Genomic DNA, 14,342 nt, shown 5'->3' on the forward strand with positions numbered 1-14,342 from the left:
AAGCAGCAGCATTGGTCTCAAGGTATGTAAGCAAAAAGAAAAGTATTATTGTTTTTTCATATACTGGTATTAAGGTGTAAAGTTTGTTAAATCTATAATGGGAGAATTAAGAAACCTTTGCTGGCCTCAGAGGGTCAGGTGATGGAAAAGTCACCATTTGCACCACTGATCATATCATGATATGATGGTGAATAGAAAAATTGTATTGTACATGATGTCAATCTAAATAAGCTCACAGTGAATTCCTCAAGGTAAGGAGGTAAGTTAGTTTTTCATTTACCCCCTCGTGCTTGTGACCTAAATCTCAATAAGGCTTTATGTGTGTCAGAGTTCATCTGCCTTGTTCAGATGCTTTTCTGACAATAGCATTTGTTAAGGTGCATCATTCTTTCAGGGCTATGAGTTTCATATTAATACAATTTAGTGATTTTAACATGTTCATGAGGTCTGTATTTGGGGTAGGAATGAGTAAAAAGGTAGGCCTCTGGGAGCGCATGTAGTAATTTAACTAGGATGCAGCTATTCAAGTTCTGTTCAATTTATGGAGAATAGTAGAGATTATACAATGCATCAAAAGTCTTTTTTTCCTAAACAATTAAGGAATATGGTGATATAATATTAATGACCTTTCTTTTTAAGTCTTTGTGTGCTTTGAATTGTTGAACTAAGGCAATCACAAATTAGGTAACTCAGTAGAAACAGCAGTAGCACTAAGGCTGCTACTTTTGTAACTTTGCATAAGTATGTAAATATTTGTCTTCTTCTGTAGGGTGTTAGTTGTGGCTTAAACGCAGAACCAAAACCTGTTTTCATTTATGTTGCCAGCAATCAGGATTAACTGAAAGGTGTATTAGAGGATGCAAGTGTGAAATGAGAATTATGTATGTAACTATGAAATTCTATAAAATCTATGTTCCAATTTATCCATTCTGAAACTTGAAAATGAAACCTTGAGATACCACTACCTCCTAACCATGGAAAATTTTTATATTTCAGTGAATTATTTTCCTGAAAAAAAATATTTAAATGTAATAGAAGTTTAACCCAGTCTGTGAGCTAAAAGATAGTTGTGGACAATGTTAATAAAGCTTCTCCCATACAGTGTTAAATATTTATATAGAGAACTGTGAGGGTATATAATTCTTCTGATTATAGCACGACTATATTTTTTTATATCAAAATGTTAATGGCCTTCTTGAACTAGAAACCCTGGTACTGAGTATTCACTGCAGACATGGTTCATGAGAACTGTCTTCTAAGGGAATTAGGGAATAATTTACCCCAAGAGTGACTCCAGGGTTTAGTAGCTGAAGCCCCATCTGATAGTCAGGGTTTAAAAGGCAGGAGTTGCTCCTCACTGCCATCACTCCCAGCTCCAATCGTGCTGCTAGCTGGAGAGCTGGGTGTGATGTGTGGGAGGGGTGCAGGCTGCTTGCAGTGGAGAGCACATGATGTTGTGTATGCAGTGTGCTGCACAGGAAACACTGGGAATGTGCCACATCCACAGCTTACAGAGAGAAGTTTTCTGTTTTATTGTGTCACTAGACCATGCACAGAGTGTCCCTCCCGCAGTCTTCTTCTCAATCCTGCCTGACTCTACAAAAGCTCAGCCTGTCTGTACCCCACTAACTGGAAAAGCATCAGTCAAGTGATGTGCTACAACTTCATACCACTTCCAAAAGAACTGTTTTGGATCTGTGGAAAGTTATTTACGCAGGAGGTTCATAAAGTTTCCCTTTCTAATAGTTCTGCTGGGCTGGGTGGCCCAAGACCTTTACTTTGGTTTAACAAAAATTCTAAATGAGAGGATAATTCTAAGAGTACAAATTACTTGTATTACAGGAACAGGTAAAGGGGAAGTGAATTTTAGTGGCACGGGCATCTGTAGGCAGTGAGTCACATCTCTGAAATGCTTCTTTCACAACTTCAGACTCTCTTTGGCATGGCAAACAAAAAACAAAAAACCTCCCAGAGAGGAATGGCTGTAGGTGGGTCATTCTGACCAGCAGGCCTAGCAAGATTACCCAGCTCAGTACAGTGAAGATAATTTTACATAAATTACCCAGTTTTTTGATTCAAGTTTGTTTTATTAGATAGCAAAGATTTCCCAAAGGTTTTTTTCAGTCATACAATATGACATGGTGTTGAAAATGGATTTTGGATTTTCTCTGGATAGTTCTATTGCCTTCTCTGACACTGTTTGTTCAGTGTATGTTCTCACTGTACAGATAAGTACGGGTCATGCAACTATTTTATGAAGCATTTTATATTATCATGTTGCCTAGGAAGGTTCTCACCCCATCTGGGCCCAAGAACATGAACTTTGGCCCACTGGGTCTGTCCCAGTAAATACACTTTCATTAATGTCAGTTCATTTGTAGGCCTTGGGTTTCAAATCTTTAATAAAAGTTCAAATAAGAAGAATAGTAGAAAAGAGAGAAAATTGAAGGCTACTTGCCCAAAACGTATAGAACAAAATGGCAGGGGGGAAAAAATGTTGGGGAAAAAAGAATACATGAAAGAATAAGCATGAAATCAATACGAGATCTTAAAACAAAATCCCCAAAGTTCTGTGGTTCTTACACTCAAGACTGTGTCAGGGTACTATAGAGATCAGCTTCAGTGGTTGCCTGCTGTGCCCACTTTTAGTCACATTTAAAATAACCCAATTTTTATGTCTTGATGGCTGTTTAATGTCCTTTAAATTGCTCACGGAAATTTCACTTGCTCTATTCACGAGTTTAAACCATTTCCCCATCTCTTTTAATGTACATCACATTCCCGCCCTCCATATGTGTTCTGAAATACTCTCTTAGGCAAAAGGACTCTCCCTTTCCAGAGTATTTTTACATGGCATGATGGTGCTCAATCTGCCCTGCGGCTCCTGATTTTTGGTGCTGGGCCAGGACTGTATCACACACCCTCTTGTCTCCAGTGCTGCTTCATCCCTCTCTCCACCACTTTCCAGATCACACCACAGTTTTAAGGCACAAGTGAATGGTCAAGCAGGTCATTCTTCAGCAGCCTTTTCCACGCAGAGGGTGGGCAAGAGCCTCTAGTTTTCTTCACCACACTTACAATACCTTTTTCTCGGTCTTAATGCCAAACACGCACTAAACTCTTCACTGACTTCAGTAAGTTTTGGGAGATAAAAGGAAAAAATCTCTGAAGGGATCTGTCTTTCAAAACAGAATGGGTTGAGAGATAGCAAGACAAAGGACAAGCTTCAGTATTTCTACAAACACAGAAGACAATTACTCAATAATTCAGAAATAGCATAAACTACCTCAGCAAAAACTACAAAAAAACCCCTTATCTGTATCTATATGCATGTACTTTTTCAGATGGCTTGTCATGTTTTTGTATGATTAGTATCTTTGTGATACTCAATTGACATAATAGACATTTTACACATAAATTTCTAAAAGATGAAGAAAACCAAAATTGCTGTTCCAAAACTCCAAGGTTGTCCAGGGCAGGAACTGTCTTTGCTCTCTTGCAGATGCCATGCAAATGCAGTTTGGCACTGAGTCTCAGAGGAGGCTTCTCAGCACCACACAAGACAAGCATGAAGAACAAAAGATGAAGCAGAAAGATATTGGCAATTTGCTATGTGACTCAGCAAGCATCCTTGTTTCTTGTTCCCCCTTGAGTGCCCCACTTATCAAGCCATGGCGCCTTTCTGAAGCAAATTCAGCCTCTTCAGTGGTATTTGATAGTGTGTTAGGCTATTATGGACCAATGACACAATATTTGTTCAAAACTAGTAAATGTTTTTATTTTTTTTATCATTCATCTAAAATGCATATAATGTGCTCAGCTATTTCAGGTTCCTAACAAAAAGAACAGCACATGTAGGGCCAACTCCCAAAACAAATTTCTGAAGAATGGGTGCTCTGAGACTTAAGGAAAAGGCCCAGCAAGCCCTGAAAATCTAAATTCCTGTCTCTTTTTTCTTTTTCATTGTGGGTAGCAAAATGAAAGAGTTTTGTGAGCTCGAGGCTACACAACTCCAATTGCTATAATTACATAGCCAGGAATTTTACAATTGTACAGTAAGTCAACCCTCTTACAGGGACTAATGCCTAAATTGCAACTTCTAGATTGCTTAAAATGGGAAAAAGACTTATGCGGTTAAAAAAGTTTGCTATTACCTGAACCTAACCACAATAACTAACTTCTATTCGCAATTGCTTCCTGCTATAAATTTGGGATTGTTATTTTTTGCTTTCATTTTTAGGCTCAGACCTGTTTTCTGATTCTATGATGGTCCTCAAACAGCTAAATCATAAAAAGAGATTATGTGTTGGACTAGAGGAGGCTTGGTTAACTGGTGCATACTAGCTAATGCTGATCTAATTTTAAGCTCTTTTTGCTATATAAACAAAATCTTTGGTATTAGACTTGTCTTACTAGATTCCTTACGTGTTCAGTTACGTTTATACTACAAACTCAAATTCCTGAAATATTGCAGGCCAGTTTTAGTAGAAAAAAAATGTAGCGTTAAAGGATTGATTCAGTAATACTACTAGCAGTGAAGCTCAAGAAAAATAGGAATAAGATCTTGAAAACTTTACAAAGGATAAATGTGAAATTGCACTGGTGAATAATTGATTTCTATTTTTTATTTTTAAAGGCCTAAACTATTTTACAACAAGGATTTTGTCATGCAAGTGAATTTATTTGCTTAGGAAACACATTGAAGAGGCCTATCTACAAACAGCAAAGGGTTAAACAGACTGGGAGAGCTGAACATGCCAATCTCAAAATTTTATGACATTGGCAAATATTCATATAGCCCCTCTCCAAACTAATGCCCTTTGCCTAAACAAAGGAGCATAGCACCCCGATTGTGGGGATTACAATGCACACTAGAAATAGCCCCTTTGCCCTTTTTAAGAGGGACACAGTGCCAAGCAGTCTAGAGAAAAACAGATTCCCATGTTGCATCACACAGTGTACTCCTCACATTTCACTCAGCTTTTCCATCAGATATTTGTGACTAAAGAATGGGGGACATGGGCACTTGGCCCCACTGGTGCTCTGGAGATGCAAGATCATGACTTTGGTAATTAATAGGCTTTCACTCTTTTGATATGCTGTACAAAATGAAGGGAACATAAAAAGCAAATACTAGTTTGATGTTTTGTATGTTACACCCCTGCTCAGGTATAAAAAGTTAGAAGTTACAGCTGAGGCAAGGGAAGTCCTTTTGGTGTAGTTTGCTAATGATGCAGTTGGGAAAACATTTGGGTGTTTCTGCAGAGGTTTTTGTGCCTGTGCAGCTTTAGCAACTGTTCTAGAATAGGGAGGAGTTTATTATGATTTAGGAGTAAAAACAGGAGATGAAAAATGACTGAACAGATGATGAACAGAGCTGTGAAATCAAGCTCCCATGATTTAATAGATGACCATTCATTCCTGGAGCTATGGAAACCGACAGCATGCAGCGACTGAACCCATCCACATGCAAAATAAAGTATGCAGCCTAGCCTATTTATTTTCATAAAGGTGCAAATTAGGATCATGCATGTGGCTCATTACTGCGGCATGTGGCTCAGATGACCGGGGTAATTACTAAACTGTGGTGACTCAGTCAACTTCTACCTATGGTAACAGGGAAATTAGAGATCAATGTTTGCTTCTGCAAATTTGGGGGTTTGTTTCTCTACATACAGCTAGGAGAGGCAGCTGCCTCCCATAGGTACCTGCACATGAGGGCTTGGAGAGAAGGGAATGAAAGCCAGCATTCTTAAATGTCTGCCGAGGAGATGGGAATTAATGGAGACTTGAGGCTGTGAAAGTGAGAGAAGATAAAGTTAAGGATGACTATAGCACAAGAAGTGTTATGTTATACATTGGGGTAAATACATAGAAACTGGTATTTTGATCATAATGCAAAAGCAAAAAGTAGACAAAGGTGGGCATTCCCTGTGATCTTCCAGTCATGTAGTACAGAAAAGATGAACATGTCTTTCACTCCTCTATTACTTGCAAATTATTCCAATGTCTGAAAATTTCAAAGCATTTTCAATATGTCTGGGACGGGGTTTTCTTGTATATGGCAATGCCATGAGCCACACGCAGCTTTTGACCCCTATTTGCCAAGTCTTGCTTACTGAGGAAGCAACTCTCACTTCTGGAGCCAGAAAAGCTGCTTGCATCTACTCTGTGTGGTTACTGAGCTGGGAAAGAAACTTTCTGATGGGCAGAGTATGCAGAAATATGAGCTCAAAACTGAAGGGATGGAAGGGTTTGGGGAAGGGGTGACCATTAAGCAGAACCTGTGCGACTATCGCCAAGGCACCCAGGTAAAAAGCCAGGTAAGGCAGCAGCTCGGCTCCTCTTTAGAGTTTCTAACTGGAACTTCACTCAGCCTGCTTGCTCCTATCTCCTGGTCCCAGTGTTGGCTGCTGGCCTGACCTGTCTCTGCCAACCTCCCACTGTGGCTGGGAAAGCAAGATGAGACAAATGGAGAGGAGCAGAAAAACTCTTGAAATACCTGGGGAAGCCAGGCTGCCCAACGCCGAGCGTGCCGGGCTCAGGACACACACAACAGTGGTGCCAGCCGGATTTCCCTGCCTCCAGCCGGGTTTGCTTTTGCACGCAGGTGTAGCAGTCGATATTCTGGGGAAAAGGCGTGAGGGGGGATATTACTGAAACAGCACACACAGATTTTTACGCGATGCCCGCGTTTCCACGAAGACTGCGCCGTTGTGCGCCCCGCACCGCCCGGGCACTGGGGCTGCCCTTTCCGTGCTGGGCTCGTTCCGCAGGAGGAAAACCCGAGGAGAATCCTGCCTTGCCATGCCACGGCCCTCCAGCCCCTCTCCCTGACCACAGCCGCTGCTAATTTTAAAAGTTGTTTGTGCCGCCTCCGAGAGAAGAAAAGCATGTCCCAGTACGAACAGAGGTGACGAGAAGCAGGCCTCAGGTGGCAGAACCAGGCTGCTCAGGGTGTGAGGCTGAGGAAAAGCCTCCGCTTCCCGCGGGGCTCAGTCTCGGGCACACTCGCCTGACAAGCACTGGGTTTGCCAAGTTCGTGGCAGAAGAGGCAGAGGAGGGTCCTGGGAGCTGGCGGCAGGGGGGGTTTATCGGTCTGTCGCTCCTCTCCCCCGCCTGTCACCCCATCCGCTTCTCTCCCCCGCCGTGGCATGGGCGGCGTGGGCGGCGTGGGCGGCCGCCCTGGCAGTGCCCGCGGGGGCGACGGCCGTGTTTGCGTTTGTGCCGGGCAGTCTCATGGAAACCGGCTCGCAGCGCCCCCGCACTCCGCGCTGCCCGGGCAGCGGCCGGCCGAGCCCCGCCGCGCCCGGAGCTCCGCCGCCTGACTCTCGCGCCGCCGTGCCCGCCCGCCGTCCGGCCGGGCAGCCCGGCTGTCAGGGCCTGCGGCGCGGCGTGGCTTCCCTGCCGGCCGGGTAAGGCGGGCGGGGGCCGCCCCAGTAGCGCATCCCCGCCCGCACCCTCACCCGCGGCCGGGCAGGGCCGGGTCGGGCAGGGCAGGGCAGCCGTGGGCGGCGGCGGCCCGGGCAGTGCCGCCCGGCAGCGGGGCGGGGAGCGGGGGAGGTGGGGGCGAGGGAGGGGGCGAGGGCGGCTCTCGCTCCTGAACTCTCCGCTCTTCCCTCCCTCTCGGTACCCCCGCCTCCGACCTTCGCCGCTGCCGGGATCGCGTCTTGCACCGGCCCGTCCTCTGAGAAGCGGCGAGGGGGCTCGGCCATGGAGACCCTCGTGCGCCCCGGGGCCAGCAAGCCCCCCACCGGGTAAGCTCCCGCCGGGACCCGCGCCGGACCGGCCGCCGCTCCTCTCCACGGGCGGCAGCGGCTCCGCACGGCGACAGCGGCCGTGCTGGCCGGCGGGCCGCGGTGCCTTCCCTCCGTCCCGCCTGTCTCGCTTCCCTCCGAGCGCCGAGCTCGGAGCGGCGCGCAGGTGTCGGCGGCCGGGCCGCCCAGAGCACAGCCCTGGGACGGAGGGGGCACGGCGGGGAGCAGGGGGCGGCAGGGCGGGGAGCTCGGGCGCAAAAAGGTCAGCAGCAGGAGAAGGTGCCTGCTTCGCCTTTGCCCCGCGGGAGGGGCGCCCCGGGCCGGCTGCCGGCGCTGCCGGAGAGCCGGTTCGGTTCGGGGCTTGCTCCCTTCAGAGGGTAGTTCGGAGCGGCCCTGCGGGACGAAGGGCAGCCGCTGCTTGTAGCTCCCGACCCGGGCCATCGGGGCTGCAAGGGACACTGGCGGGGCCGCGGCGGGGCTCGGGGCGGACCCGTCCGGCGGAGGGTCCGGGGAGCTCCCACGGCCGCAGAGTTCTCATCCACACGCCCGTCTGCCCCAGCGGTAGGACGCAGCTGCCAAAAGCCTTTGACAGGTTTATTCGGGCATGCCAGACGTGGGTCTCAGCCCCACCGCACGGCCGCGGCAGAGGAAGGAAGAGCATTGCCAACCGCGAATTAAAAGTGCCCAAAATTGTCCGAGCTTGGTGGGAGACCGCGGTGAGTGCTCCCAGTACCTCCCGCCTTTGGGGACAAGCACCGCTCTGGCAGCACTATTGCTAAGCAGCGGTCAGCCCGAGTGCAGAGCGCGGGAGGGTTAGGGGTTTTTCAAGAGAACAGACAAGTAGAAGATATGCCAGCAGTGGAATTTATTAGTCCGTTAATTAAACGACGAGAGCAGCAGCACGATGAGGTCCTAAGTGATCTCTTTTGTGAGAGCAAAAGCTGGGCAAGTTAAAAGCTGTGCTGTCTGCTCGCTGCAATTTACTGCTCTACTTCACACTATACAGGCTGAAAGAGACTGTGATTGCTTCAGCAGCTTTTTTATTTTTAGTTCTAATGTTTATATCATAAATTTATTTTCAACAAAGTAGGAAATAGATCTAAAGTACGTGGTAGTGGGCTACAGTAGTTTTGTTCAGTTTCATTTCCTTAGTTTGTATTTAACAGGGAACCTTGCAGTGTACACAGAAAGTAGTACAGGGAGCAGGGAGTGAAGAAAAGATGCCATTGCTAGCGCTGTCGTAATGAAACAGTGTGTGGCCTGTTTCTTTGACTTGCAGAGTAGGACATAGCTTGCTGCTCTTTTTGTAAATAAAATGCTTATTTCCAGATGAAATTGAGCCTGTTTGATCGTGACCTTTTAGGCTAACCTAAAGGAAGAGTGGTAGATGTAAGGTGCCTCCCCTCTCTGTATTTAGTTGATGTAACAGTATAGCTGCTTTCTAAAATCCTGATGGAGAGGAGATCTATGGTGCCAATTTACATGTGTGCTTTGAAGAGTAATTCAGATGCAGTGCTGACTAAAAATTTGTCTTGATTGCTGGGCGTCCAGCATTTTAATGAATCCAAAGATTCATTTAAAAAAAAATAATTTGCAATAGGAACCCATGTCATTGATGCATCTCAGAGAGGACCACTGGGGCCTGGGGGCATTTCTGAATAAAACTTCTGAATCCTTTTGTAACCAGTTTCATCTGTGTAAACTTGTCCGCAGCCAGATTCAGAAATCACATGCATGAACAGAAGTTACAGTAACTGCATTAACTTCAGTCATATTGCTCCTGACATGGCTCAAGAAGATGAATCCAATAGTAGGGTGCAGATGCACTTGTGATATTGTATAACAAAGTGTGTGGGTGCTAATCTGCTCATGTGGAAGCTGATGGCAACACTGTCATGTGCACCAAGAGGTGACTGCCTGTTTTATCTGAGCTCATTTCAGCCTTGAATTACTCTTTGCTGCCTTTTCTTGCAAGTCAGACCTTCCCAGCCTGGATGTGTCTGTGCTGTTAGCAGGGGACTTCACTGAATGGTTCATAATTCCCTCAGTTGCTGTCATCCATATTGGACACTGGTGGATGTTTGATCCCTAATCAGATTTTGCTCACTCAGTGATGAAATCTGTTAGGGTCAGGGAAGTGCACAGCTTTGTCCTTTTTGGTTTCCATGTGAATCCAGACATGAAATGCATCTATGGAGTGTGGCTGAGGACCTCTGGCTGTTCAGGCCGTTGTGACAGAAATACCTTCCTTTCATGGCAGGAGACATGCTATACACATTTCCAGCTTATTGACTGGCTTAGCTTGCAGTTATGAAAGGGAGGTTAAAATGACCGTAGCTTCAAAATTTTTAACAAAATTTAGGCAGAACTGTTTTGTCTCTATGTAAATCATTAACAGCAATATTGTGACTCTCCCTTGTTAAACAGTGAACAAATTTAATGTATCATTTTGTGCAGGGTAGAGCCACTCTGCTGTGTGCTTATACAGATAAATTGATTGTGTGTGTTGCACGGCACAGTTCCTTGAGAATTACACATTTAAATGAAGGATACTGTTGGGCTTTTGTTTTTTGGTTTTGTTTGTTTGTTTATTTTAAATACCAAAGGAAAAACTGCAATTTGTGCTGGTGTTGCAGGGTTTTTTCCAATTTTTTTAGTTTCAAAAAAATTGCACATTTCAAAACCAATAATTTTATTATTACTGATTGCTAGACATAAGTTTTTTAGAAGCTTTACTGAGTACATAATGCTTTATTTAATGAACAGTTATTTTGATTTACGAAAGTGAATGTAAGACAACCAGTAGAAAAAGCAGAAATGACAATTTACTCTGTGATTATGCAATGGATACTAAAAGACAAATACACTTCTTTAGTATCTTTCTGTTCGTATCTGCCCTTGTTTCATTAGGGAGAACAGAGAGAATCTTCTCTGGGTGTTTCAGCTGGTTTCTTTTTTGACCATAATTTGGCATGACAGACATACACTGGTCATAAATGGCACTGCAAGCTCAAGGATCCATTCTGTTCTGCTCTGTTAGGAGCTCTGCAAAGACCAGAGCATCTTCCCTGTCCACTGAAGTCGTCTCCATCTCCCATAAAAGCCAGCAGTTTATGGACCCATCTTCGTGCCTGTGTCTGAGCACAGAAAAGCTTCCTCTGGAGTCTGGCAAATGTGAGGAAAGCCTCTGTATCCAACTGGATGTATGAGTGCTTTCTTTAAGTAGGACCTTTATTTTCTGTGCTTCAACTTCCTTTGCTATCTCACAGGGCCTTATGGTACTAAAAAATACAGGCACATCTTAGCACACCTACTTTAGAGTGCCTTCCCTGCTGGATTGAAGTGTCTCTGGAAGTCAGATATGGATGTAAAACATTAGTAATGTTTACGTGCAGAACTGGGGAAAGAAAACCCCCAGCTACAGAGCAAGTTGCACATCTCAACTTGCTGAAAGTTTTTTTTACTATTTTATAACTACTACACATAGTTAAGCATGTTACTTTGTAAAACTGCACAACCAGCTTAAAAAATCAATATTGTGTTTAGGGTTTTATTTTCTTGTCTAGGAAAGCCTGGAGAGCACTGTTGTGCACAGAACATCTCTTAGTCTGTGTAACACCAGTTATATCATACTCTAGCTCATCTCCAGGTGCACAATTTAGGGTAAAAAGAAACAACATGTAATTAGTTTTTAATTGGAAAACTGAGCAATTTGTATATGTTTTCTATGTTTTGTATTTATATGAGATTTCTGTGTAATGTGCAAAGTGGTGGATGGCAAAGGGCAATGACTGCAACTAGAAATGTTCAGTAGCAGTGTGGGAAAGTCACAGAGTGGTTTGGTTTGAAAGGGACCATAAAGATCATCTCATTCCAGCTCTCCTGCTGAAGGCAGGGACACCTTCCACTAGACCAGGTTGCTCAAAGTCTCATCCAGTTCAGCCTTGAACGCTGACAGGGATGGGACATGCACAGCTTCTCTGGGCAACCTGTTCTACTGTCTTACCACATAGTAAAAAATTTCTTCCTAATATCTCATCTAAACCTCCTTTCTTTTAGCTTAAAGCCATTCCCCCTTGTTCTATCCCTGCATGGTAGCAACTTTCAAGATTGCTGCCTTGACCAGTTGCAAAACTGACACTTGTGCTTTTGGCATTGGCCTTCACATTGTTTCATTATTTGTATCTGGACCACTCCTGCAGAATTCAGTTGATTCACTTCAGTGCACTTCTTCCGTGTCCACCTGAGACAGGGAGCTTCCCTGTGATGCATTTTCCTGGCACCACAGTCAACATTAACCCTGTATTCCTCTCAGTCTGGGCCCCAAGTATTTCTTTCTGTGTCAGTGGAGATGCATCACATTACATAAAACTGTGGTAGTAATGACAGAAAAATTGTTCTTGCTACTGCATAGAATGAAACAGGGTATTTTTTTTCTGTATTTGGCACCTCCAAATGAATGTAAGTGTTGAGCTAATATACTGTAACAGATTTGTATTTTCAGTCATGACTAATATCTCAGGATTGCTGAAGATAAGGATACTAATTGCAAGGGTAAACCAAATGGCGAGATAAATGCAATGCAATCTAGTCCTGACAGCTGTTCTTTCTGAAGTCCAAATTCCTATTTCTCATATCTTATTTTTCCTTTTTTTTTCCCTTTTTTCCTTACTTTCAGAATAGAAAGAGTAGAAAATGAAGGTGTTATAAAATCTCTTTCATTTCTAAAATTTCTTACATTTCAGTACTGTCCAGAATATTCAGGATTTGTTTTGATTTTCCCCATCTCGCAGTTGTCTCTCATTATTTTGTTCCTATGGAATCTTTTATATTTTTTCGTCTTGCCATTTTATGCCACTCCTGCCACCGTTAGATGAAACTGAACCTTCTCTTTCTTACTGTCAACTGTCTTAGTTGCCATTCATGTTCTTTCCCTTGCAATTTCAGATTTATTTTTCTTCAGGTATTGCTCCTGTAAATTTACATCTTGGTCAAATTGCTAGTCTTCATGGAATCATTTCCGTGCTCTGCAGGAATATTTTGACAGGACAGATTTTACTTACCATCCCGTCTGGGCTGGCTACACCATTAACAGTCAATGTCAGGAGGCTGCACTGGAGAAGGGGGCGTTAATTCCAGTTTCAAGTGTTCTCCTGAGTACGCTTTCAGAAGATGCTGGCCCTTAAAGGAAAACAACTTCCTAAATATTTATATTGAAGTCAGTTCAATAAATACATGGCTGCTTTGTGTGTAGTTAATGTGTGGTAAATTTCTTTTTGCCAAGTAATTCAGAACCCAATGCATGCTTATGGCCTGAATGAAAGAATTTTTTTTTTCCCTTCAAAGGAATGAGAGTTCTCTTGAATACGTGCATTTATTCTTAATAATCTGTCCTCATGTAGACTTCTGTTGTCACAGACTTGAATTATCTCACAAGCATTTATGAAGACTTCTTAACGATATTCATTTGGCTTAAAGACATACATGTAGAAGACTCCATATTATTTATACAGGCAGAAGTGTGAACACATTTACATGACTAGCTCCAAGAGCAGCCAGGAGGCCTGTGACAGAGTTAGGGAAGTACCTCACTTCTCCTGAATCGCAATTCAGTGCCTTAACAAGTGCTCCCCTGTGTATGGGCTTTAGCTACTCTGTTAGCATCAGCAAACACTTGATTTTCTGGCAACGACTGTGTTCTGTATACTGCAGCTTTTTGTGTTGCTCTGGCATTGTGATTTCCATGAAAATTGACAGTTTTCACACTTTAATGCTGCTTCTAAGAGAATGACGGGCCTTTGGAAATTGTTTTTTCCACAGTGGGTTACGCCAGTTTATGCATGAGAAACTGGGAAGTGGAAAATGCCTACAATCCATGTTTCCAGCTAAAATTATGATTTAAGGATTGTTCAGAAATGGCTGCATTTCCAGGTCATGGGAATTACAACTCTTATTAATGTATGAATCCTCCTAATACAGAGAGTGTTTCCAGAGCTGTGAGTTGCCCAGTGAGTCAGGCTGCTTATCATTAAATAACTGATGGGAATAGTGTATTGTTGTCATAGTTTCAGCATGAGAGTGTCAGCGATGTGGCAGGGACTGGACCCGTGCTAAGGAGCAAGTCACAAAGCTGTGTGGCATGGCTGTGCTCTGAGGGCACTGATGCACAGCATCTCATACCCACTTTTGTCCCCTCGTACCAGAAACCATGTCTTTTCAGTTTTATTAATTCCTCAGCTAATAAGCTTGCCTCAGGTGCTGTGCATTTGTGCAGAGTTGTAATAACCAGAGAAAGGGAAAAAAAATGGATTTGGGATGGTTTTTCTATGTTCTTTTGTTCTCACTATAGCTTCCAGATTCTGAGTGTCTATGGGACCATAAAATTAATTTCTTATTCATGTAAATTCAACATGATGATTGTATATTATGCTGTGTTTTGTGTGTTCCTTGGCATGTGTTGCAGGAAAAGAGTTCTCAGTCTCCTTTATGGTTTCAGTGATGGAACGTGAGTTACAAAGCTTTCTCTAGTAGTCAAAAAATTATGCAACCTGGGTACAGTATTTTTTTGACATGGTGAGCATCATT

The 14,342-nt window shown here is 43.9% G+C and overlaps 1 protein-coding gene across 3 annotated transcripts in view; it reads left to right on the forward strand.

Moving 5' to 3' along the window:
* Positions 1-7,640: 7,640 nt before the first annotated feature.
* COBL (cordon-bleu WH2 repeat protein) overlaps positions 7,641-14,342 on the forward strand; it is a 155,768-nt gene continuing 149,066 nt past the window's right edge. For all 3 annotated transcript variants that reach the window (XM_054284699.1, XM_054284700.1, XM_054284701.1), the window contains exon 1: positions 7,641-7,757. In XM_054284699.1, the coding sequence (XP_054140674.1) occupies positions 7,714-7,757 (44 nt within the window). In that variant the 5' untranslated portion in view covers positions 7,641-7,713. The remainder of the gene's footprint in view (positions 7,758-14,342) is intronic.

Source organism: Melozone crissalis, unplaced genomic scaffold (genome assembly GCF_028551555.1).
Source record: "Melozone crissalis strain CALT ecotype California unplaced genomic scaffold, PUWL_Pcris_2 ptg000042l_1, whole genome shotgun sequence".
NCBI lineage: Eukaryota > Metazoa > Chordata > Aves > Passeriformes > Passerellidae > Melozone > Melozone crissalis.